This window comes from Phodopus roborovskii, unplaced genomic scaffold, assembly GCF_943737965.1.
Source record: "Phodopus roborovskii unplaced genomic scaffold, PHOROB, whole genome shotgun sequence".
Taxonomy (NCBI): Eukaryota; Metazoa; Chordata; class Mammalia; order Rodentia; family Cricetidae; genus Phodopus; species Phodopus roborovskii.
In genome coordinates, this window is record NW_026126689.1 from 7,214,072 (window position 1) to 7,238,589 (window position 24,518).

The 24,518-nt window shown below is 48.2% G+C and overlaps 1 protein-coding gene across 1 annotated transcript in view; it reads left to right on the forward strand.

Moving 5' to 3' along the window:
• Nucleotides 1–24,518, forward strand: part of Svopl (SVOP like) — a 42,057-nt gene that overhangs the window by 9,125 nt on the left and 8,414 nt on the right. The window contains exons 5-14 of the mRNA XM_051174705.1: nt 3,073–3,144; nt 4,608–4,732; nt 6,623–6,686; nt 9,564–9,689; nt 11,269–11,397; nt 13,422–13,495; nt 15,630–15,841; nt 18,341–18,452; nt 19,879–19,960; nt 20,862–20,951. Of these exons, the coding sequence (XP_051030662.1) occupies nt 3,073–3,144; nt 4,608–4,732; nt 6,623–6,686; nt 9,564–9,689; nt 11,269–11,397; nt 13,422–13,495; nt 15,630–15,841; nt 18,341–18,452; nt 19,879–19,960; nt 20,862–20,951 (1,086 nt within the window). The remainder of the gene's footprint in view (nt 1–3,072; nt 3,145–4,607; nt 4,733–6,622; nt 6,687–9,563; nt 9,690–11,268; nt 11,398–13,421; nt 13,496–15,629; nt 15,842–18,340; nt 18,453–19,878; nt 19,961–20,861; nt 20,952–24,518) is intronic.

Consider the following 24,518-nt stretch of genomic DNA (forward strand, 5'->3'; position numbering starts at 1 on the left):
GTTCCTTTATGTAGGCACTTAGTGCTATGAACTTTCCTCTTAGCATTGCTTTCATTGTGTTCCATAAGCATGTCCTTCTGTAGGTTGGGAAAGTTTTCTTCTATCATTTTGTTGAATATATTTTCTGTGCTTTTGAACTGTACTTCTTTTCCTTCTATCCCTATTATTCTTAGGTTTGGCCTATTCGTGGTGTTGCAGATTTCCTGGGTATTTTGTGTTAAGAATTCATTGGATTTAGCATTGCCTTTGAGTGATGAGTTTATTTCCTCTATCTTATCTGCAGCTTCTGAGATTCTCTCTCTTCTATCTCTTGTATTCTGTTGTTTATGCTTGCATCTGTAGTTCCTGATTATTTATCCAGATTTTCCATTTCCAGATTTCCCTCTGTGTTTTCTTTATTGCCTCTATTTCAGTTTTTAAGTCTTGAACAGTTTCCTTTACCTGTTTGATTGCTTTTTCTTGAAGCGATTTGTTGATTTCTTCCATTTTATTTTTTTGTCTTTTCCTCTACTTCGTTAAGGGAATTTTTCATTTCCTCTTTAAGGGCCTCAATCATCTTCATAAAGCTATTTTTAAGGATTTTTTCCCCTCCTTTATCTGTGTTGGGATGTTCAGCTCTTGCTGTTGTAGAACCACTAGTTTCTGGTGGTGCTCCATTGCTCTTTATGTTGTTGAGTGTGTTCTTACACAGTTGTCTGCCCATCTCTCCCTCCAGTCATACAGTTGGAGCCTGCGTTTTGGGGGGGGGTCCTCCCTTCCTCCAGTTGGTGCAGTTGGGGGCTGTCATTCCATTGATCACTCCTCCAGGTGCAGGCAGGGAAGAGGCTCTGGTGATCACTCCTCCAGGTGCAGGTGGGTCCACCGCTCTGGCGACCGCTCCTCTGTGGTGTGCAGTTGGGTCTGAGGCTCTGGTGGTTGCTGATGCGGCTGGGTATCTCGTATAGAGGATGGCACTGGATGCTGGCTGGGACACAGGTGCTCTTTCTCAGGGACACTTCTTAAGATAGTTTCTGGAAGCTGCTGCTGTCGATGCTTCTGGGCCACTCTGAAGCTCCAGGCCGGCCGCTCGGCCGCTCTAGATTATAGTTTTAAAATACGTGTTTAAGGCAGATAAATGTCATGAGGCCAAGATGAGGGCCGTGAGAGGTCTTAGTGTTGGGGAAGGTAAAGGTGAAGGTAATAGAACACGTGTGACATGGCAGAAGGAGGGAGGGGCAGCAGGGAGCAGGAGGAGGAAGGAAAAGAGTAGGGAATGAGGGGTCGTAAAGAAACGTTTGGAATGTTAAGAGCACCCACTGTTCTTGCAGAAGAAGTTTGAGTTCCAGAACCTATGTTGGGCAGCTCACAACCACCTGTAACCCAGCTCCAAGTATCTGGTCGTCTCTTCTGGGCTGCTCGGACACCCTCATGTACAACACACTTAAACACGCGTGCTTTTTAAAAGTACATGAAGATGCCATAATGAAACCCATTGCATACAACTTGCATGCTAATTAAAAATGATTTATAAAGGAGAGTATCTGGGGGCCTAAGGTTTGCTCCGCAGTACAGAAAAGGGTGGGGCAGATGTGCACGTATGATGGCTTTCTTATGAGGGGTGGGAAAGAGGAAAAACAAAGCAGGCAGCAGAGAGGGGGGCAGCATCTTTCCTGAGAAGTGCTGGAAGCAGCCTGCCACTGTACCTCTGATTTCCTGGAGGCATCAGCCATGAGTGTTCCGAAGGGGAAAAGCAATTGTCGGGAAGGCGGAGAAGCGGGTGCCAGCTGCCCCGCCGCACACAGAACCAGAGCTGAGTAAAGGCTGCACAAGAGAGGAGAGCAAGTCGGCTTCACCTTGCGGTTTATAGCTCAGATACTTTGTTTATTGAGACAGGGCCTATGTGTGTAAGTGCCAGCACTTAGTTAGCAATCAGGGTCTCCTGATAGGGTTTGTGGGAGTGAAAATCAGGCAGCGTTGGAGGAGGTCTCAGCAAGAATAAGACTGAGACAAGTTTATTGCAAGCAATCAGACTTTATACACTTTCAGAAACAGAACACACTGGGTGGTGGCACCTTCAATCCCAGTACTTGGAAGACAGAAAGAAGCAGGCCTGGTCTACAAAGTGAGTTCCAGGACAGCCAGGGCTACACAGAGAAACCCTGTCTGGAAACAAACAAACAAACAAAAAATCAAAAACAAAAAAGAGACTACAGTTGTAGTTGCCAGGGTACAATAATGTTTGCAAGCAACACTGGGTAATCAAGATTAATGTCTAAGACTAATTGTGCAGCCACGCTTCTATACGCTTCGCTGACTTCTAGGGAATGCAGAGATTTACAGGTGGCCTGGGTGCTCCACTGCATGATGGGGTACCTTGGTTTCTTAGAAACTGGAGGAAACACAGTGCCCCAGGAGCCATGAATCCTCACCTGACTCAAGCCTCTCGAGGCAGCTAGACCAGGCCAACTCCATGATTCCCGGTACCCATGTAGCCCAAGCTGGTGATCTTAGCTCTCTGACCCCCCTCCTCCAACCTCCCGAGTGCTGGGATTACAGGCATGAACCATAATGGCATACTTTTATGTGGCGCTGGGGATGGAACCCAGGGCTTTGTGAACGCTAAGCAAACGTCCTACCAACTGATCACCGGCCCCAGACCTTGAGAAGCTTTTAGGTTGATAGTTGGTTCAGGTATTCATTTAAAGTGTGTGTGTGTGTGTGTGTGTGTGTGTGTGTGTGTGTGAGTGTGATAATACAAAGAAAGACTGGGTCAGTGGCAGCAGCTTGTGTAGGAGTAGGGCATAGCAGGCTTGACTAGATCTTAAATTACAAGGGAAGGTCATCGCTCTGTGCCGAGCACGGCAGGAGGCCAGTGGATGGGAGAAGGAAAGTAGTTCCCTGCTCTGTGGGTCTTGTCGGTGACGTGTGCTTGTACACGAAGTATGGACACCAACCTCAGGAGCCGGCTTGTGCTCCCTGGCCTTGCAGTGCTTTGGGAAGCAGCCTACCTCCAGATCTGCTTAACCAAGGAAATGAGCACATCTTACTTGTGCGTTCTGCTTAGAGCATTGCTTGTCTTCATTCCGACTCCAGATGGTGTTTTTTGGCTACATGGTCTCCAGCATCCTCTTTGGTGTCTTGGCTGACAGATATGGCCGCTGGAAGGTAGGTCGGGCCATGTAGGATTTGACCCCCCCACACACACACACATACACACTCTTTTGGGCACCCTCCCAATCCTTCCCATCCATGAACCTCTCACCTCAGAGGGGATAAGAGATAGCCTATGCAGGAGTCAAACACAAGTGATGGTCCACAGAAACAGAGTAAGGTTACCATAAGTACCACATTTGTGCTGGCTAGTTTTATGTCAACTTGACACAAGCTAGAGTCATCAGAGAGGAGGGAGCCTCAGTTGAGAGAATGCCTCCCTAAGGTCAGATTGTAGACAGGCCTGTGGCGCTTTGTCTTAGTGCCTGATGGGGGAGTGCCCAGCCCACAGTGGGTGGAGAAATCCTGGGGTTGGTCCTGAATTCCATAGGAGAGTAGGAGGAGCAAGCCAGTGAGCAGCACCCTCCATGGCCTCTGCATCAGCTCCTGCCCCCAGGTTCCTGCCCCATTTAGTTCCTGTTCCGACTTCCTTCAATGATGAGCAGTGATGCGGAAGTGTGAGCAGAATAAACCCTTTCCTCCCCACGTTGCTTTTGGCCATGGTGTCTCAGCATAGCATTGATGGCTCTAACTAGCACAACATTCCAACTTAGTCTTGCTATTTAATAACCAGTACACAGGCTGGGGACGTTAGATTTGGTGGCTTACAGCAAAGCAGGGAAATGTCTGCTGTAGGGCCCAGATGCTGTCTGATGACATTCTTAGCTTGGGGACAGTAAAAGTTAGTCTTCCATTAAGTTAATGTAACCCAAAGGTTTTGCCTTATAACCACTGAGACGCTGGGTCAGATACAAGGGTGGGTGGAAAATGGCTATTCAGAGAGCTAGAGATAACCCTAGGATAATTTGGCTCCAGATGTGAGGGGGAAAAGGGGGGGAAAAAAGGGCGGAAGGGGGGGGGGAAAAACCCAGAAGAGACCGGACCCGCGCCCCGCGGGGGGGGGGGGGGCCCCGGCCCCCCCCCCCCCGGGCCGCCCCCCCCCGGGGGGGGGGGGGGGGGGAGCAATAGTCCAGCCTTCCCAAGTCTCAGTTTCCATCAGTTTCCAGTTTTGTAACCTCATCAGCATAGCTGTGCTTTTCCTGGGAACCTTAGCCCCCACCACAAACCTCTCCTCGAGTTTCTTGTAAATGAGAAAAGGCTTTAAGGTTGCTGCTTCTACTCTTTGCAATGCAAGGCCTCCCCGTGCTCCTAACAGCCCCGTGGGGAGGGATGGCAGAACTTTGCCTTCTGTGGCCTCTCAGGGTGGACTCACTAGACACTTGGAGACATGACAGTGGCCTGGGCCGTGCCAGTGAAGACTGTAGGAGAGCAGCAGTTGCTGCAGCCCAGCTTCCCAGCGGAGCTGAGGTCAGACAGAGGGGGCATCCACTCCAGAAAGTGTCAGGGGCCCGGTCGTTCCCCAGCGGGTCCTGGTTCCCCAGCGGGTCCTGGTAACAAGAGCTCTTTCCTTGTTTCAGATTCTGCTGCTCTCGTTCCTGTGGGGAGCCTACTTCTCCTTACTGACCTCTTTCTCCCCATCCTACGTCTGGTTTGTCTTTCTGAGGACCATGGTGGGCTGTGGAGTGTCTGGCCATGCACAAGGGTAAGATATGCTACACACACACACACACACACACACACACACACACACAGAGAGAGAGAGAGAGAAGCCGACATACATGTACAAGTCACAGATAGACAAACACAGACACACAGACAAACACACACACACACACACACACACACACACACACACACACCCAGAAACAGACATACGTGTACAAGTCACAGACAAACACAGACACACAGGCAGACAAACACACACACACACACAGAGAAACCGACATACATGTACAAGTCACAGATAGACACAGACACACAGACAGACACACACACACACAGATACGTGTACACAGTCACAGACAAACAGATGCAGAGACACAGAGACAGATACAACATACATATTCATATACACACGGAGTGGGAGGGGGCACAGAGTCATAGGCAGACAGACAGACGGACAAGCACATGTTACTCCAGATGGAGCTCAGTGGCTGAGCTCCTGCCAATCGTGGACAAGGTCTTGGGTTGAAGGTAGGTCAAGGCATGTAAGATTTGGCCTTGTTTGCTGTGTACTCCCCAATCCTCCCCTTCCATGGACTTATCCCACCAACACCTCCCACCTCACAGGGGTAAGAGATAGCTTACTCTGGGGCTAAACACAAGCAGCCGTGGGCGCGTGTAGTGCCCAGGAATAACTCTCTATTACAAAGGGCCATTGTCCTATAGTTTGAAACCACATCCAATGGCATAGACAGACGGCTGGGGCTTAAGAATGTCCAGGTTCAAATCCACTTCAGGGAAGTTTGCTTCTGGCCTGCTTGGGCACTTGCATACCACATACACTCACACGTGTGTGCGTGCGTGCGCAAAAGTAAAATTGAAAAAAAGAAAACTACTTGGATTTAAAAACAAAAACCAAAAATGAAACCCACACCAGAATGAATTTTCAGAGCAGAGTGAGGAACCCTGAAACAGTTAATGCAGCTGCCTGTCTGCTGCTGCTGGGAAAAAAACGCACAGGGCCTCAATGTTGGGTGTGAGAGACGCTGTGTTTACAGTTAGAAAATGCGCAGAGCCCCTCGGGCTATCCCTCCTGGGTGCCTTGAGGCAGGCTCTCCTTCAATCAGTTAGGAGATGTCAAAGCATCTGGCACTGCCTTAATGTGTGCTGAAGACAGACTGGGGCATTAGTTAAGTCTCTCTGAGCCAAGAGCCTGACAAGAATTGGTGCTGAGACAGCTTTAAAGTCTCCTGCAAGAAGCAGCTCTGGCTGACATGCGGAAGCTGCTGGAATCTTCTTGTTTATTCTTCTGTTTACAGCATCAGACCATTCTTTGCCTTCCGTTGGGTGTATTATTTTGATTGCTCCGGTATATTTTTTACATCAGAAAGGGGGTTGGATTAGACAGAGCCACTTTCCAAAGCTTCTCTTGGTGAAAATGATGAGGCCAATGTCCCTGTGTGACAGAGTTTAAAATGCCTGTCAGAGCAAAGCTTACTTCTCTCTGCTTTCTGGTGTGGAAAATCACCGTAACAATCATAGCCTGATATGCAATGCACGCCTATTTTAATTAAAAGTTAAACGATAAGGTTATGCAACAAATAAATACAACTTTAGATTCACTTCATGTCTGAGTGCTCTGCTGCATGTATGCATGTTCGTGTACCCTGAGAGCGCCTGCTGCTCCCAGAGGTTAGAAAAGGGGTCACATCCCCTGGAGCTGGAATTGTGGATGATTGTGAGTACTCTGTAGGTTCTGAGAACCAAACCCAGGACCCACGCAGGAGCCACAAGTGCTCTTCGGGGCTTAGCAGGCTCTCAAGCCTCCCTTTATGCTAACGATGTCTCTTAATGTGAAAATGTGTGATTGTTTAAAGGGAAGTTGCTTGGTTTTCTAAAAGAATTAATGTGTTTCCTGTTCCCTGTGCAGGTTAATCATAAAGACGGAATTTTTGCCCACAAAATACCGAGGCTACATGCTGCCCTTGTCTCAGGTAAGGGAAGAGGGAACTCTGCAGAGCCTAGTGCATCTGGAAGGATGGGGTCCTAGGGGTCTCCTTCTAGCCAGCAGGTTGACTTTGGGCACCAACTAATGAGCATGAAACAGGTCTGGAGCCACAGGTCCATTTTGAAGGTTTTGTGAGATGGGGACTTAACGTCACCCAGCAGTGATGGCCAAGACACTGTAGCACCTCCCTCAGAAGCCAGGGTATGGTCCCGTGGCTGGGGTCACTAGGATGACAGACACCCAGGAGAGCACCTCAGGTGGCCGTTCTCACCTCACTGAGACTTCAGAGAAGGGAGACAGCTCCTACCTTCTTGGGGGGGCCATCTCTTCCAAGGACATTGGTGTCTCCAGGGCCCTGCTCCATCCCTAGCTGGCTGTTCACTAGAGGTTTTATATCCAGAATCTTTGTCAGTCTGGGGCTGTTTTTGATGCCCTCAAACCCCAACTACAGGAAATGTCCAGGAAAAAGAGGACCCTCACCACTAAAGTTTTATGTATTTGGCAATAAATAACACAGAGGATTGCCTTACATTTGTATTTTTTACACAGAATATAGACAGCAATAACCAAAAAGAACCAGAAACAAGCCGGGCACACACCTTTAATCCCAGTACTTGGCAGGCAGAGGCAGGTGGATCTCAGTGAGTTCCAGGCCAGCCTGATCTACAGAGTGAGTTCCAGGCCAACCAGGACTGTTCTATTACACAGAGAAACCCAGTCTCGAAACCGCCTCCCCCCTAAAACAAGAACTGGAAACACCCAATGTGACCCCACAGTCTCTCCAGGTTTTATCTTCAGTGTTTCATGACCAGAAATGCATCTTAATTCACAGCATCTGGACTTTATTTCAACAGTAAGGAAAGGAATCGATCGGGGTTCTACTCCTCCATCTGTCCAGTATCGTGGCTGGGTTCTTCACATGACCTCTCCTTGTCTATGTCTCCTTGGGTCATGTAGTCAACTCCAGTGGCTGCCTTTATATGTGGCCATCCCTTTGTATCCATGGGAGACTGGCTATTGGATCCTAGAGGAAACAACAATCTCTGGAAGCTCAAGTCCCTTATAGAAAATGATGTCCTATTTCAGGTTTGTATATACAACCGTCTGTAACTCCAGTTCCAAGGGATCCGATACCTACCGGCCTCCTTGGGCACCAGATATACCACTTGGTCCTGTGTACCTTAAATCACCAAGAGATGAGTTGCCTAATCCGCGATTTGTAGGTACAGTTGTCCAGCACAGACTCCTTTTGTTTCAAATATCCTCCATACCCAGCTGGCTGAAAACACGGGTGTGAGTTCATGGGTATGAATCCTGCAGATGGGCAGCTCTACCTGTGTGTTCTTCCTATCTCCAGAAGCATATATAAAAAACCAAGAACAGCTTCCTGAACGGAGAGCCAGGTGGTCATTTACCTGAGAGTCACTGGAATATCTTAGAGGGCCCTCAAATGCAGCCTTCTGGAACTTACGTCTCCACCTTCCCCCGTTTCTACCTCAGCTCATAGCAAGCAGCTCCCCTTCTGCCAGCTGAGCTTGGATGCAGGAGCCACAGTGGACCCCTCTGTCCCCTCATCCTACTCGGGTGCCAGGCTGTGCTGGCTCATCCCCACTCACGGACCCATAGTGCAAGTGGCCACCAATAAACCTTGTCACCTTCCCTTCAAAAATGTGTGACAGGAGCGTTTAGAAGTCTTTTGTTCTGTGACTACTGAGGCCCATCCCATTACCACATCAACTGTCACTCTTACACGGCAGCCATACCTACTGGCTCCTTAGAAAAGCTGTCCCTTGTCACTCAAACCATCCTACTTAAGTAATCTAGTTTTGGTGTAATTATCTTTGATAAGATAATCATCCCTTGGGGCTGTGGTTAAGAGCACTGGCTGATCTACAACATATGAGTTCAATTCCCAGCACCCACATGGCAGCTTACAACCATCTGTGACTCCACCAGGGGATCTGACACCTATCAGCCTCCTTGGGTACCAGATATGGCCTACAAACATATATGCAGGCAAAACACTCATATACATAAAATAACAAATATTTTTAAAATCCCTAAATTAGTTCTGCAGAAGGTCCTCTAAAATTATGCCTTCTTTCTGTCTCTCTGAGATGGAGTGAGCATTATTTTTTTATCTTAGATGAGTAGGGGTATTTGGGTTAATGGGGGATGGTTCTTTTCATACTTCTTTTTGAGTTTGTTTTGTTTTTTGAGACAGGGTTTGTCTGTGAAACAGTCCTGGATCTCCTAGAACTCACTTTGTAGACCAGGCTGGCCTTGAACCCACAAAGATCAGCCTGCCTGTGCCTCCTGAGTGTGCAGATTAAAGATAAATAATTCTTGACCATCAGGGCCCACGTTACTTGCTATCAAATCTTTAAGCATAAAAAAGCAAAACATCACATACGCTGTGGGCTGTTTTTTGAAAACTGTGTCTGAAGGAGCTTTGGAGGTAGACAGTAAACTTGTCAGTTCCTCTGAGAAAAACTGTTGGCAGAGAACGGGGAACCCTCCCTGCTCCTCTTGGACCCCCTCATGGTGGGGGCATCGCATTATCTGCACAGGAAAACAAATCCGAGTTGAAGACCTCTAGGGCAGCTTTTGGGGTTTGTTTGAAACTCTGTTGGTATTGCTGATGGGTTCTCTGTACTGAGGTGGAACAGTTTACAGACACAAACTGAGCCATGCAGTAGGACGACTCATCAGTTCCCGGGAGCAGAAGCACTATCCTGGGGGTGGGACCCCACAGTCAGGCCCCACAGCGCCCCCCTGCACACACACAATAAGAAGGATGGCTTCCAAGGCTCCAGAGAAGGGAGAGACGAATAAATCGTCATGTTCCAATCTCTCTCCCCAGGTTTTCTGGCTCGCTGGCTCCCTGCTCATCATCAGCCTGGCCTCTGTGCTCATTCCCACCATTGGGTGGCGTTGGCTCATCCGCGTTGCCTCCATCCCTGGCATCATCCTCATCATGGCCTTCAAGGTGAGGGTTTTGAAACTGCCTCTGTGCTCCCTTTCTGCTGGACCACTGACCTTTCTTCCCCACAAATGTATTTGTTAGCCTTTTTTTTTTTTTTTTTAAAAGATTTTTGTGTTTAATGGTGTATGAGTGAGTGTGTGCGTGCGTGTGTGCGTGAGTGCGTGTGCGTGTGTGCGTGTGTGTGCGGTTCCTGTTAGTGACTGATCCTCTGGAGCTGTAGCAGCATTCAGTTGTGGGGATGTATGTGGCTCAGTTGGTTGAGTGCTTGCCTAGCATACTTGACGCTGCCCTGGGTTAGCACAGCATAACTGGGTGCGGCAACACATGGTTGTTGTAATCCTCAGGAGACAGAGCCAGGAAGTTCATCTTCAGCTACACAGTGATTTGAGGCCACCCTGGGGTACCGAGCAAAAGGAAGGAAAAAGGAGGGGAGGAGAGACAGAGAAAGGGGCAGAGAGGTAGCGAACAGAGGGAGAGCAGGCTCCGAGTGGCCATTCATTCCAAACCTCAACCCAGTTTGGGTCTCCACAGGAGCACTCCCAGCTTTAGAAAGCCTGCGACTAGGTCATGGAGGTCTGTCTGCTCTCTGTAGCTTTGGCTGTCACAGAACTCTTGCTCTGTAGACCAGGCTGGCTTTGAACTCACAGAGATTCGCCTGCCTCTGCCTCCTGAGTGCTGGCTGGGATTAAAAGCATGTGCCACCACTACCTGGCTTTAAAGCATGTTTTAAGAAAACATAATGTCCCAAGCCTTTTCCTTCTCCACATCTGTCCCCTGGCTGTGCCCACAGCCAGCCCCTCCCTCTTCTGTACAAACTCATGGGATCATTGTTTTCCATTGGTTGCTCAGAACCACCCCTCCCCCATCTCTGTGGGTGGGGTGGGGAGGGTGCCCCCCCCAGGGCTTGGTGCCACGGCTCAGTGATGTAAGGCTTCCCTCACTTGCACAGGGCCTGGGGTTCAATCCCCAGTATGCACCCCACCACACACACACTCACACTCACACACACACACACACTCACACACACCCACACACTCACACACACACTCACACACACACACACTCACACACACACACACCAAGAATCACAGCCAGACCCCCTCAGGTGGCTCTGGGGCCAGTGGCTGTCAGGCCTGTGGCTTCCTGTGGGAAGACCCCTGTCCCTGTGGTTGTAGACTAAGACTTCATTGCCTTCTCAGCCAACTGCATCCCACCATTGGGGGTTCTTAAGGCCTAGGTTCCAGTGCAGCCTGGAATTGGTTGTATATGAGTTGCTCTCAAGCCCAGAACCCAACACCTGCCATTGTATAACTGACGTATCTATAAAAATCCATAGTCTAGTCAAAGATCTAAAGCTGGTCCTTTGGTTCTACTCCAGAGTCTCATGTTCCCTAGATTTTCCTCCCTAGAGGCAAATTTCCAAGTCAGCATAGGATTTGTCAGAGTGTCCGATTATGTTGCGTGTCTTTAAGCTCGTCGCCCCTCCTGGGTGTGGGAGGCGGCTGGGACTGAGTAAGGCGTGAAGTAGTCACCTTTGCAGTCTACGGTACCTGCAGCTCTGTTCTTTGTAATCTGTGCCCAGTTTATCCCCGAATCTGCTCGCTTCAACGTCTCCACTGGAAACACTCAGGCTGCGCTGGACACCCTACACAGCATTGCCAAGATGAACCGCTCAGTCATGCCAGAGGGGCAGCTGGTGGAGCCCATCCTGGTGAGTCCAGAAAGAAAGGGACCAGGACTCTCCGGTCAGGCTCCTGGAGGCAGAGTGATGGTCTAGAACGAGCAGGGGAGAGAGGTAGGGGCTTAAGTTAGCTCCTCTCTGCCATCCTGCCCTGTACTATTTGTAAATTACCTGGCTTTACCTTGTCATCTATAGACCATAAATGATGCTTCTCACCTTGCAGAACTAATCACACCCTTTGCCTCTGTAGCTTATTATAATATGGGATTTTTTTTTTGTATTGGCTTTGTCTCATTTAGATAAGGTTATTTCCATAAAGCCTTCCAGTTTTCTTCAGTGTTTGGGGCTACATTTTTGTTTTTGTTTGTTTTAACACGGGGTTTCTCTTTATAGCCCTGGCTGTCCTGGAATTCATTCTATAGACCAGGCTGGCCTGGAACTCAGATCCGCCTGCCTCTGCCTCCTGAGTGCTGGGATTAAAGGTGTGTGCTGCCACCGCCTGTTTGGGGACATCTTGTTGTACATTACTATATGGCTCACGTATGTTGTTGATGGATTAGTTTTATTGCTTGCAGTATTTTTATAACGTATTTATGTGTATGTGTATGGGTATGGGTGTCTATGTACATGCCACAGCATGCATGTGGAGGCCAGAGAACAATTTGTGGGGATCAGCTCTCTTCTTCTATTTTGTGGGTTCTGGAAATTGAACTCAATCAGGTTTGACAGCAAGTGCCTTTACCTGCTGTGACATCTTAACAGCCCCTCTTTTTTTTTTTTTTTAAGGTGTGTGTGTGTGTGTGTGTGTGTTGGGTAGTGTGCAGGTGCCACTGGATATAAAAAGGGTGTTGGATCTCTTGGAGTTAGAGTTATAGGCATTTGTGAGCCATTTGACATGGTGCTGGGAATCAAACCTGCAGCCTTTTGCAAGAGCAACAATCACTCTTAATGCCTGAGTCATATTTCTATCCCCCTTTTTATTTTTTAGAAATTAAAATCCTGGGAGATAGGGAAATAGAGGTTTGGACCAAGAATTCACTCTTTAGACCAGAGCAGAAAGAATGCTTATTTAAATCGAAGTAAGCTGGTCACACACGGAGCGCTGGTCGCAAAGTTGGTTCCTGTGTTCACAGTGCATATAGGAGCAGGGGTGGCTGACCCACTGCTGCCCCAGACATCACCGTAGGGCGTGAGGAGACAGGGAACTGCACAGAGAGGAGAGGGCATCTCAGTGGAGGAAAGACTCCTGCAGACTCCCTCTGAAACCGTAAGCCCAGTTAGAAGCTTCCTTCTGTGAGTTGCCTGGAGTTTTGTTACATGATGTTTTGTTCCATCAGCAGAGCAGTAACTAAGACATTGGCATAGCTTAAGAAGGGGAAAGTTGCATTTGACCCAGTCTCAGAGGTTACAGTGGCCATTGTTTTGGGCCTGTGATGGCAGAGCATCATGGCAGAAGGGCGTGTCAGGACTGAACTGCCCACGTCATGGCATCTGAGAAGCAAAGTGTGTGTGATAAAGCCAGTCAGGGACAAACGGGCCCCACCTCTAAAGTTTTCCTCAGTGTCCAAGTGCGCTCTAATTGTGTGTACTTCTGTGGATTGTTCTAGAGCATAAGCAGCGTGCTCATGATCGAGCCAATTCTCAGTGACTGGACCTGCCAGCCAGAGCCAGTTTTTTTTTTTTTTTTAAGAAATATTTTGTGTTTGGGTGTTTTGCTTTCATCTGCCTGTGCTTCAAATGCATGCCGTGGCCCCCAGAGGCTGGAAGAGGGTGTTGGATCAGCTGGGATTGGAGTTAGAAATGGTTGTGCCCGGATCGGACTGGTCTGTATGAGCAGTCAGTACTCTAAACCAGGGGGTTGCCTTCAGCCTCGGGGCTGGTTCCTAACGATCAGCCTTTGGATCCGGGGCTGGGGGTGTGGCTTCATAACTGAGCACACAAGGATGATCTCTCCATACCATATTCCTGGTGTGACTTGATGTGCATGATCAAGAATATGATAGAAATGTGCCCTCATCCCTCCATGTGTATCCTGTCCCTCCTTCTCATCCTAGGAGAAAAGAGGAAGATTTGCAGATCTCCTGGATTCCAAATACCTTCGGACCACATTACAGATCTGGATCATATGGTAAGAACACAATTCCTGCAAGGCCAAAGGAAACCCATTCAAGTAGAGTAGTGCTACAAACACCATATTTTTTACTTTGCCTCTCATGATTTCTGTTATCCATTGTCAACCAAAGTCCAAAATCAGATTTGCCTTCAACAGAGGGGGCACACTGACATGTAACATTTATGGCATATTACAAATCATTTTAATTTTGTTAATTCTGTATGGGAACTCACATGTAAGGCAAGGTGTGAACTATGGTGTCCGCTGGGACTCTCAGGATGGATCGTCTATGGGTAAAGAGGGGCCCCTGTAAATCCGCTCTCAGAGGTGTTAGGGAGAAACACACGAGGGAGTTGTCAAATGGTTCCTTCCACGATGTCTTGTCCTTTTAATACTACCCATCCTACTCTCCTTTCCCAAATGATAAAATTGTAAAAAGAGAAAGGAAACCTTCATATTCTACAATCGTTTTCCAACTCTTCCCTGACTATACTTGTTACTTCCTGGCCTTTTGTGGCCTGGGCTCTTTTTTTTTTTTTTTTTTTTTCCCCCATGGCAGGGACTGATTCTAGGAACTCACCGATGACAGGCTCAGGAGCACAGCCTTTTGAGGACCTCTCTCTTCATTTGAGTGAATGAGCGATTCCAGAGCAGGACTCAAAGACAGTCAGTGCTTAATACACAGGGAGGGACTGATGACTTGTACTGCATTAAATTAGCGTCTCTGGATCTGGGCTTGCTGGCACATTCCTGAAATGTCAGCACTTGAGAAGTGAGGTGAACCATGAGTTCAAGGGCATCTACTGCTACCAGTTTGGAACCAGCCTAGGTTACACAAAACCCTGTCTCAAACAAAAATTAGTGTCTCTGTGCCATATAATATCAGGAGAAGCCTAAATAGCAAGCTATCAACTAACAGAAGAAATTTGAAATATATATATATATGTGTGTGTGTGTGTGTGTGTATACATTTTATATATACATATATAGTGCAGTATATAGTATATAAAACACACATGTTATATATGTAACTGTCCTTCAACAGTAAAGTTAGGTAATCACGTTTATGATTTATTTTTTGAATTTATGTGTGTATTTCTCTGTATTTCACATGTGAGTGGTTGGCTGAAGAGGCAGAAGAGGGTGTCAGAGCTCCTGGAATTATGGCTGGCTGGGATCCTTCCAACATGGGTGCAGGGAACTCAAGTCTGACTCCTTTGGAAGAGCAGCAAATCCTCTTAACAGTTGAGCCGTCTCTCCTGTCCTGACAGCCCTGACAGCCGAGTTTAAAATGGGCAAAGGCCTGAACAGGTATGTGGCCCAAACTGAATCTGAGGTTCACCATGAAGTCATCAAGGAGATGCAACTTGAACCCCTCCCAGCAATGAGTAAGAACGGCCACACTGGAAAAGACCACAGGCCTGGAGACATGGCTCAGCAGTTAAGAGCACTGGCTGCTCTTTCAGAGGACCCCAGCTCAGTTCCCAGCACCCACATGGCAGCTCACAGCCATCTAACTCCAGCTCCAGGGGACACAAACCCTCTTCTGGCTTCCGCAGGCACCGCATACACATGGCGTACATCTATGCATGCCGGCCAAACACAAATTTATTTATTTATTTATTTTTAAATAAATAAATCTTTAAAAAGACTGCCTGTGCCGAGGGTTTGCAAGGATGCAAAGTAACTGGAACATTCCACACACAGCTGCCTGTTTCCGGTTGGAAACCTCTGGGAGGGTGTCTGTTAGTGTTAAAAATATACACATCTTCGGAGTCAGTCACTCCAAAGTTTCCGTCCAACAGAAATGCATCTGTAGCTATATCTAATCTATATCTGTGCATTTCTCTGGAGTTGTCTTCAGGGGCCTGGATGCTGTGTTGGGTTCTGGATGCTGTTTCTCTTGCTCTGTGCCTTCCACGTTCACTCTCCTTTTGCCCCTGCCTGTCAGGGTTCTTCCTGTCCCCCAAGCTTGGTGACAGCTTTTGCTAACGATATTCTCTTGTTTGCTTGTTTTTTGAGACAGGATTTCTCTGCGTAGCCCTGGCTGTCCTGGAACTCGCTCTGTAGACCAGGCTGGCCTTGAACTCACAGAGACGCACCTGCCTCTGCCTCCCGAGTGCTGGTGATAGTCTCTTCTCACTCCCAGGTTGGGAATTTCTTTCGCCTACTACGGGGTTATCCTGGCCAGTGCTGAGTTGCTGGAGCGGGACCTGGTCTGTGGTTCGAAGTCCGGGTCAGAAGCTGAGGTGGCGGTGACTTCCGGTGACACAGAGGAGAGTCTCAGCCCCTGCTATTGCCACCTGTTCGCCCCCTCCGACTACAGGACCATGATCATCAGCACACTCGGGGAGATCGCCTGTACGATTGTGCCTTCCCCGTCTCAGGCAGGGCTCCTGCAGCTCTGGGGCAAAGAGAAGCATGATCCTGAGTGAGGCTCTGCCCAGGAGAGCTTCACGGGTCTCCAGGTCACACTGGCACACCTCCTCCTGTTTGGGTTGGTTGTTGTGGGAGGAGGGCCGGAAGGAACAAAGTTTTGAGCTGTTCCATTTCATTAGTTCCAAATCCATTTTCAGGCTGGAGTGCTGGGATTAAAGGTGTGTGCCACCACCGCCGGTCAATTTTTTTTTTTTTTTTAACATCAGACTTCCTTTATTTTGCAGCTCTTACAGCCTTGCTGCCCTCTTCTACAGTGATGTCTGAGTGAGTCTTAGCTGCAGGTTGTAGATACAGTACTTGAACCTGGCTGCGCAACTCTTCTTCGTTTTGATTGGATGTGGTTTTCGGTAGCTGGCTGCATCTGTTGCGGAGAGGCCCCCTTGATGAGGGATGAAGATTGCATTTGTCTGTGGCTATAAGGATGAGCGTCTACGGCGTAGTTAGGGGTTACGTTGGCTTAGTGAGGTGTTGGCTGCAGGTTCTTCTCCAAGCTTCCATGACCTCACCAGCCTTGGATAGAGGCTGTGCTTCAGTGCCAGGCATGGCACTCCACTTGTTGAGTGGAGAGCTTTTGGCTAGTGCCAAGGTGCTCATGTCCCTACTGCACTGTTCGGGTTATCAGGTCCTGCTGCTCACTGCTGTAGGTCACACGGGCATCACAGCCACTCAGGACCGGTGGCTGCCTCCCTCCTTTGGGAGCTCACATGGTGCCTTTGGGAGCCTCTGGTACCATGGAAGTTCAGGAAAAAAGCTTTCAGGGTCAGACTCAGCTTGAGTCCTCTGGGTCCTGTGTCTAAAGTGATGTCTTCAGCAATGCTGGGAGGCAACCAAGGGTAGCAATATAGCCTATAATGTTTTGTTCCATCTAATTTCTGGATGACCCAATCTCTTTTGTGTGATCTGATCGTTTCTTGTATGATCCTGACCAACAACTCAAAAGAGGGCTTCTCATGCCTGGTGTTAGGGTTTTGGTTAGATAGTGTTGTCAGCCCAGATGTATTACAGGGTTTTTTTTTTTTAGGTAGATAATTGTGTGTTTTTATGACTTTTTTTCAGGTGTTCTTTCTGATACTTCACCCTCTCCCTTCATTCCGTGTTTACTATCCCCCTCCCCAATCATTCCATTTTACTGTGTTTAGATATTTATTGTATGTGCATGAATACTCTGCCTGCCTGTAGGTACGGGCACCATTTTCATGCCTGGTGCCCTCAAAGGTCAGATGAGGGTATCTGATCCTGTGGCTGAGTAACGGATGGTTGTGCGCCACCCTGTGGATGGGTGCAGGGAATAGCACCCAGGCCATCCTCTGCAACAGCAACAGGCGCTCTTAACTTCTGAGCCATTTCTATGGCCTACTTCCCTATCAAGCCCCGCCCCCCCATTCTCTCATCCCCCTTCAGATCTTCACCATCCCCCCACAGCAGTCCCTTTCCACTGTCTTGGTCTCTGCGGTTGCTTTGGGTCATAGGTATTCTCACGTCAGATGAGAGAGAACGTGTTTGCCTCTCTGGGTCTGCGCTGCCTCAGTATGGTCTTTCCCAGTTCCGACCGTTTACCTGGATCAACCCTGGAGCAGGATGTCAAGATGCATAATCTTGCAATGACTTGTTAGATTTCTATTGGCAGCACTGAGTTTTGGTCCCCGCCCCCCTAACAAAAATGATGGCCCATTAAAAAAAAAAAAAAAGAAACCAGTGTGACTGGGGATGTAGCTAAGTTGTTAAAATGCTTGCCTGCTACATGCACAAAATCCCCAGGACTTCATGAGCTGGGTGTAGCGGTGTGTTGCGTGCCTGTCAACCCAGTGCTTGAGAAGTGGATGCAAGAGGGTCAGCAATTCAAGGTCATCCTTAGTGAACTGGAGGCCAGGGACATATGAGATCCTGTCGCAAATAAATAAAAAGAGTCAAAGGCCCAGGACCAAGTGTGGTGGCACAAGCCTACATGGTGAGACTCTCTTAAAAAAACAAAACAAAACAAAACAAAAAAACCCAGAAATCAGGGAAGCCTTGCATTCAGTGGACAATGGCATATGGTATTTAGTTCTAGCAAACTGATAGTTTACAAAGTGGTAGATCAAGTAATAAAATAAAATGAAATAAAGCTCGGTTTGGGAGCACACACCTTTAATTTAATCCCAGCACTCGGGTGGCAGAGGCAGCTGGATCTCTGTGAGTTTGAGGCCAGCCTGATCTACATAGTGAGTTCTAGAACAGCCAGGACTATATAGAGAGACAGGGTATCAAAAACTAAACAGAAGGGAAATGGTCTTTATGTATAACCGGTATTGGTCACATTGAAGAAGTCACGGATTCCATGGCAGTGTGCCTGGGTTCAGGATGGGACAGGCCTTGTTGGTGTCCGTGGATACCACTTTTGCTCCAAGGTATCACTGTGTGTCCTTGCTGTTTGCTTCCTAGTGAACCCTTTAAATATCCTGGGCATCAATTTCCTGGGCAGAAGACTGAGCCTGTCTATCACCTTGGGATGCACGGCTTTGTTCTTTGTTCTCCTCAACATCTGCACTTCAAGGTACTCACTGGTGGGTTGTTTCTACGAAGCGAAGCGGTGTGCAGGGGCCATCCAATGGGACCCCTGACTCTGGGGCTCTGTGCAGTCTGAAACATGTCAGCTCACACTGGGCAGAGTACAGAACAGGCTGCCTGTTTAAAGGCCCTCCCTCTCTCTGCCTGCCTCCTTCAGCTATTATGGGATGTGGGAACAGTACCAGGATGCTCAGTGTGCGAAGCTTCTCGGAGAACTGGAAAACAGCCCTAGTTTTTATTTTTTAAACCAAATTACCTGAGCCAACATGAGCTAGTCCCAGTGACACAGACAGCATGTATCTGAAGGCTGGAAAGACAGTTCAGTGGCAGAGCAATCCCCCAGATAACTAATACCACCCCGAATTTGCAATCCTACAGTACTCTGAGCAACACTATGCTTGACTCTTGATTTGCGAGTTCTACACCTACAGGCCAACCAATACATTGAAAATTTAAAAAGTTTGATCCCAGACAGTGAAAGAGATCTACATCTTATAGATGAATAGAGCCTTCTGCTGGCTAGTTTTATGTCAACTGAACACAAGCCAGAGTCATCTGAAGAGAGGGAACCTCAGTTGAAAAAATGCTTTCATAAGATCTGGCTGTAGGGCAGTTTCCTAATTAGTGATTGATGGGCAAGGGTCCAGCCCATGGTGGATGGTGTCATCCATGGGCTGGTGGTCTTGAGTTCTGTATGAAAGCAGGCTGAGCAAGCCAGTAAGCAGCGGCCCTCCATAGCCCCTACATCGGTTCCTGCATTCAGGTTCCTTCTCTGAGCTCCTGTCCTGACTTCCCTCAACAATGGACAGCAAGGTGGAAGTATAGGCCAAATAAACTGCTTCCTCCCATGTTGCTTTTGGTCACCGTGTTTCATCACAGCAATAGAAACCCTAAAATAGCCTGTCATTGTTCTCTCTTTTAGATTTGTGAATGTTTCTTATTATAATTTTTTATTTTTTGAAGTTATAATCAGCTCATTTTTCCCTTCATTCCCTTCCTGAAATCTTTCCCATGTGCTCCCTTGCTCTCTTAATTCCACGGCCCTTTTTGTTTTATTGTTATAAACACACACACACACACACACACACACACTTTCCTAGATACATGAATATAGCCTGCTTAGTCTGTATAATATCACCTGTGTTGATGATCACAGGGTTGACCATTTGGTGTTGGGTATTGACTAATTGGGGGGCTTTTCCTTGGGGAAGGCCATGTCTCCTGCTCTTAGTACCCCCAGTTGCTGGCAGTTCCTTGTCTAGGACTGAGGTTCTGTGCGCTTTCTTCCATGTCAGCACGGCCATTAGTGTCATGGAGGTTCAGGTAGCCATGATGATGATATGTCACGTGTGTAGCCTCCCTGCCGTCTCCGAAGTCTGTGTCTCACGCTAGTCCCTCTGCTTCCTCTTTAGTGCCGGCCTCATCGGCTTCCTCTTCATGCTGAGGGCCCTGGTGGCAGCAAACTTCAATACCATCTACATTTACACAGCTGAGGTGGGCACTGTGAGCTCTGGGGATGGCATGGCTCCATCAGGGCATGCCAGGCGAGCTTCCACTCTGGGGTTGGCGTATCCCCGACTTCTGTTAACCTTGCACGAGTTTCTTAAACTGTCAAATTCTATGAAAATGTCAGAGAGCTTGCTATGGGTTTTCCCTTTCCCATTCAGTCTATTGATATCCAGTCTCTGGAAGAGAGGGCCTCCTCCCTTCCAAATGAAATGGGGTTGTTAGTCTAGCTTGTCACCATGACAAAAGCCTGAAATCATCAGGGAAAGGAAGATCTATGTTAGTTCAGTTTAAGTTGTCCTGGTCCATGACGGGCTGGTTTACCCTTTGGCCTGTAGCAGAGGCACCGTGATAGAAGGGTTTGGGAGAGAAAAGTGAGCCACCACATAGCAACCAGAAGGGACCTGGGCTAAGATACACCCTCAAAAAGCCCATGCCGGTGACAGGCTTCCAAAGTTCTACCTTCCAGTCTATTTAAATGTTGAGTTCATCAGTGTACTAAACAATTGATGAGGGCAGCTCTCAACCCAAATATGCTGACGTCAGAATTAACTGCCATGGTGAGATGGCAAATCGAGGGAAGGCACTTGCTGCCAAACAGGACAATCGGAGTAGAAACCCTGTGATTCACATGCAGGGACAGCACCAACTCCTGCAAGCTGTCCTCTGACCTCCACACGTGTATCACGATGTGCCTGATACACAAGAAGCCAATAAATGCAACTTTTCAAAATTCACAACTGTACACCAAAGACACTGAGCATCCTTTGCCCTGAAATCCGTCCTGTATCCTCCAAATATGGAAGCCTGAGCTCGGGAGGGCGGGGAAGGGCACCCTGGGAAGAACTGTCTCTCTCTAATGGGTGTTCTCTATGCCCATCCTCTGCAGGTCTACCCTACTCAGATGCGCGCTCTAGGGATGGGAACCAGCGGTTCCCTGTGCCGCATTGGAGCCATGGTCGCGCCATTTATATCCCAGGTACCCAAAAGGGTGTGGAGGGAGACGGAACATGAGTGGGTATAACAAGGGTTTCTGCTTCATTTGGGGGCATGGATGATTAACTGCTTTAATTTACAAGTTACACTTGTGGGGCTTGTCAGCCGGATGGGCTATCGAAAAACACGGCAGTTCCAGGGTTGGGGGTGGTGGTAGTGAGGGGTGGGGTGGGGAAGGCAGGGATAAAACACAGAGGACACAGGCTAATGCAGTGGCCTGTGGCGTCATGGAAGGGTCTGCTGTTGGTCATTCTTTTGGCCACAACAGAAACCTACCTGCTCTTCCTGCTACAGAAACAGGAAATGGGTCTTGGAGTGCCTCGTCAGCTGTGGGGGCCTAGCAGCAAACCAGGCTCTGCCCTGTCTGTCTGAGGCCTGAGATCACCTGACACCATGCAGGCTGTATTTGCTCCCAGTGAATGGGGCATTCTCACAAGTCCCGGGCCTGGAGCTGGTTGGTCTCTGTCTGAATCACATGATCCAGAGCATCTGCGGGTCAGCAGGGGGCATTTCCCATGGAAAAACGTGGGCGTTCCTATCATTTAACTGAGGGATTTTAGTGACTACAACGGTTGGGTCTTTTTGTCTGTTGTTTTTAAGACAGGGTTTCTCTGTGTAGCCCTGGCTGTCCTGGAACTCACTTTATAGACCAGAGATCTGGTCTTGAACTCAGAGATCCACCTGCTTCTGCCTCCTTTCTGAAAGTGTTTTCTGTCTTAAAAATTGGTGCTACTTTGTCTTGTATTGTTGCTTTCTACCTATTTTTATCTGTCTCAGGGAAGAGGGGTAAAACACCCACCCTGTCCCTTGTAAGCAGAGCGAGGCCAGGTTTCTGTCCCCAGCATTGTGGGGACAGAGTCTTCTCCCTACTGACATGGGACTGTTGATGTGGCAATGGCCAAAAAAGATCACAATGTATACTGAGGCCCGAGGGCTCTGCTGAGCTTGGCACCCTGTGCCTCCTGCGTTCTAAAATAGAGATGAATAATAGCACATTTGCATAGGCTGGTTCTGCAGATGAGATTATTTCAATGCAAAGCATTTAAACAGATGCATGACACAGCATTTGAGAGACAATTATATAATAATAATTACCGAGGCCAAATGCTACTCAGGTAAATATTTCTCATTAAGCAAACACTTTTGTGACCACAGACGAATCCTTCATTGTTAAAGCAAATAATGTCTGCAAATGTTTGAGATGAGATCCGAAGCATGGAAGCTAAGGAGCCAGTATTGTAACGGCTGCGTGCCACCTCTAGTGATGGTACAGGGGTCAGTGTCAGCTGGCAGAGGAGCATGAACTTGGGGCTCCTGCCTGGCTTGGGGCTTCCTTTCCTGTGTGCTGGGACCTCAGGCTCCTTTCAGTCTGTAGGTTCATCCTTCACTCTTGTATGGTGTGATGTGCCTGGTGAGGAAATATTTTAATCCACTGCCTGCCGCCGGGTTTGGATGTGGGAATTGGCTATGACTACCTTGTGTGCAGTAAGTGTGGTGGGGGAGGGGATGAGGGGGGGAGGGGCATGAAGAGAAACAAAAGTACTTTAGGTCCAGGCCAGTGCACTCAGCCAGCCACTGGTCAGTGCATGTATGCTGCTCCCTTAACCCGTTTGCACCAGGACACTTCAAGTCTGGGAACTTCATGCCCACTCCTAAGGTGCTGCCTAGCTTTCTCGTGGGCTGAGCTGTTTCCAGGCTTTCCTTGGTGATGGCTGTCAATCTTCAGTGCTTATCAAGATTACTAGGGAGGGTGGTGACTAGGAGCTGCTTTACAGGCTGGGGGCGGGGTGTGTCGGGTAGCCTAGTGCTTAGATGCCTCCTGCTCGTCCACACGACTGGGGTTCAGCTCCAGCACCCAACACCAGTGTCAGGTGGCTGCCACGTGTCTGTAACCACAGCTCCGTGATAGCTGATGCTCTCGTTTGGACCCCTCAGGCTCTGCATACTGATAGCAACCCCCTCTCCCCTACACACACACACACACACACACACACACACACACACACACACACACACACACACGGTATTTTAAAAGTACAAACCATACACATTAGTTAGTAAATGTGTTTACATAGTATAAAGTTTAATTCAAATGCACCACACACACACACACACACACACACACACACACACACACACACACACACACACAGGGTTTCTCTGTGTAACAGCTCTGCTGTCCTGGAACTCTCTCTGTAGGTCAGGCTGGCCTCCCAAGTGCTGGGAGTAAAAACCTGAATCACTGCCAAGACTTTTTTTTTTTAAAATGTACCATTTAAAGCAAATGTTTTGAGGTATCTAGTTGTTAAGAAATTAACTTAAAAAGTAAAATCCTGGTGTATGTGTCCAAGCAAACAGCAAATAATTTTGCTGTAAAATTATCACAGCTTACCACGGTGCAGAGGAGATCAGTACTAGGCTCTACGGAGCTGGAGCAGCGGCTGCTCTCCTTTATTCTGGGAGCATAGGAGTCGGGGTCCAGGGCTCTTACTTCGTGCTCTTTTAACATTACACCATAGTTGACAAGCTAGGGGTGTTGCTCAGTTGGAAGAGTCTGCCTAGCATACACGAAGGCCTGTGTTCCAATGTATCCAACCCTTTCCGGAGGTGGAGGCAGGAGGATCAGGTGCTCCAGGTGATCCTCACCCACCTCGTAAGTTTGGAGCCAGTGCGGGGCTACGTGAGACCCTGTCTCAAAAACAAAAATATCATGGACTGAGTAGTTTGTAAATAACAGAAATTTCTGACAGCTCCGTGGACTGGAAGTTCAAAGTCAGGTACTTACTCTGGTGAGGGTTCTCTGTCTAGCTGGCAGATGGCCACCTTCTCATTGTATGTGCACTGGTGAAAAGGCCCTGTGTGGCCTGCTTTATAAGGGTGCAAATCCCAACGGAGGACCTCCACACTCTTGCAGCTAGCCTGATTACCTCCCAGGACACAGGCTCACATGTGATGTTAGGGTCTCTACATACGTGTGGCAGGGTCAATGGCACTAGAAGTTCCTTGGTTCAGTAATGTATGATACATTGGAATGTCTCTGGATGGGCAGTCAGGTCCCTCTAGTGCATGGATGACCCTCACCGCCTGAAATGTGGAACAGATGGGCAAAGTAGAAAGGTATACTAAAAGTAGCGAAGACTGTCCCCTTGTGGATAAATGTAAACATGGCACCTCATCAAGTATCATGCAAATAAGGCATGTGTCTCTCTCTCTCTCTCTCACACACACACAGAGCCTTCTGAGTCCATTTAATATTGGTCATATACGTATGCGTTTGGGGCTGGCTGCTGAGGATTGGATACCTAGGAAAAAGCCTGTTTGTCTCTCTCGTCAGCTCTTAATTGCCCGTAGCTTTTCTTCTGGGGGCAGGGCCTTGGGAAATGTCCCCATCTACATTGGCGTGTTTGTATTGTTAATCTCATGGGCACAGCTACCTATCAAATAGAAGACACTATTTCATAGCAGGTATCCTAGTCCTCTGGACCTTAGTCCTTGTACTTGATCTTCTGCAACGTTCCCCGAGCTTAAGGTGTAGGGCTGCATGTCGTAT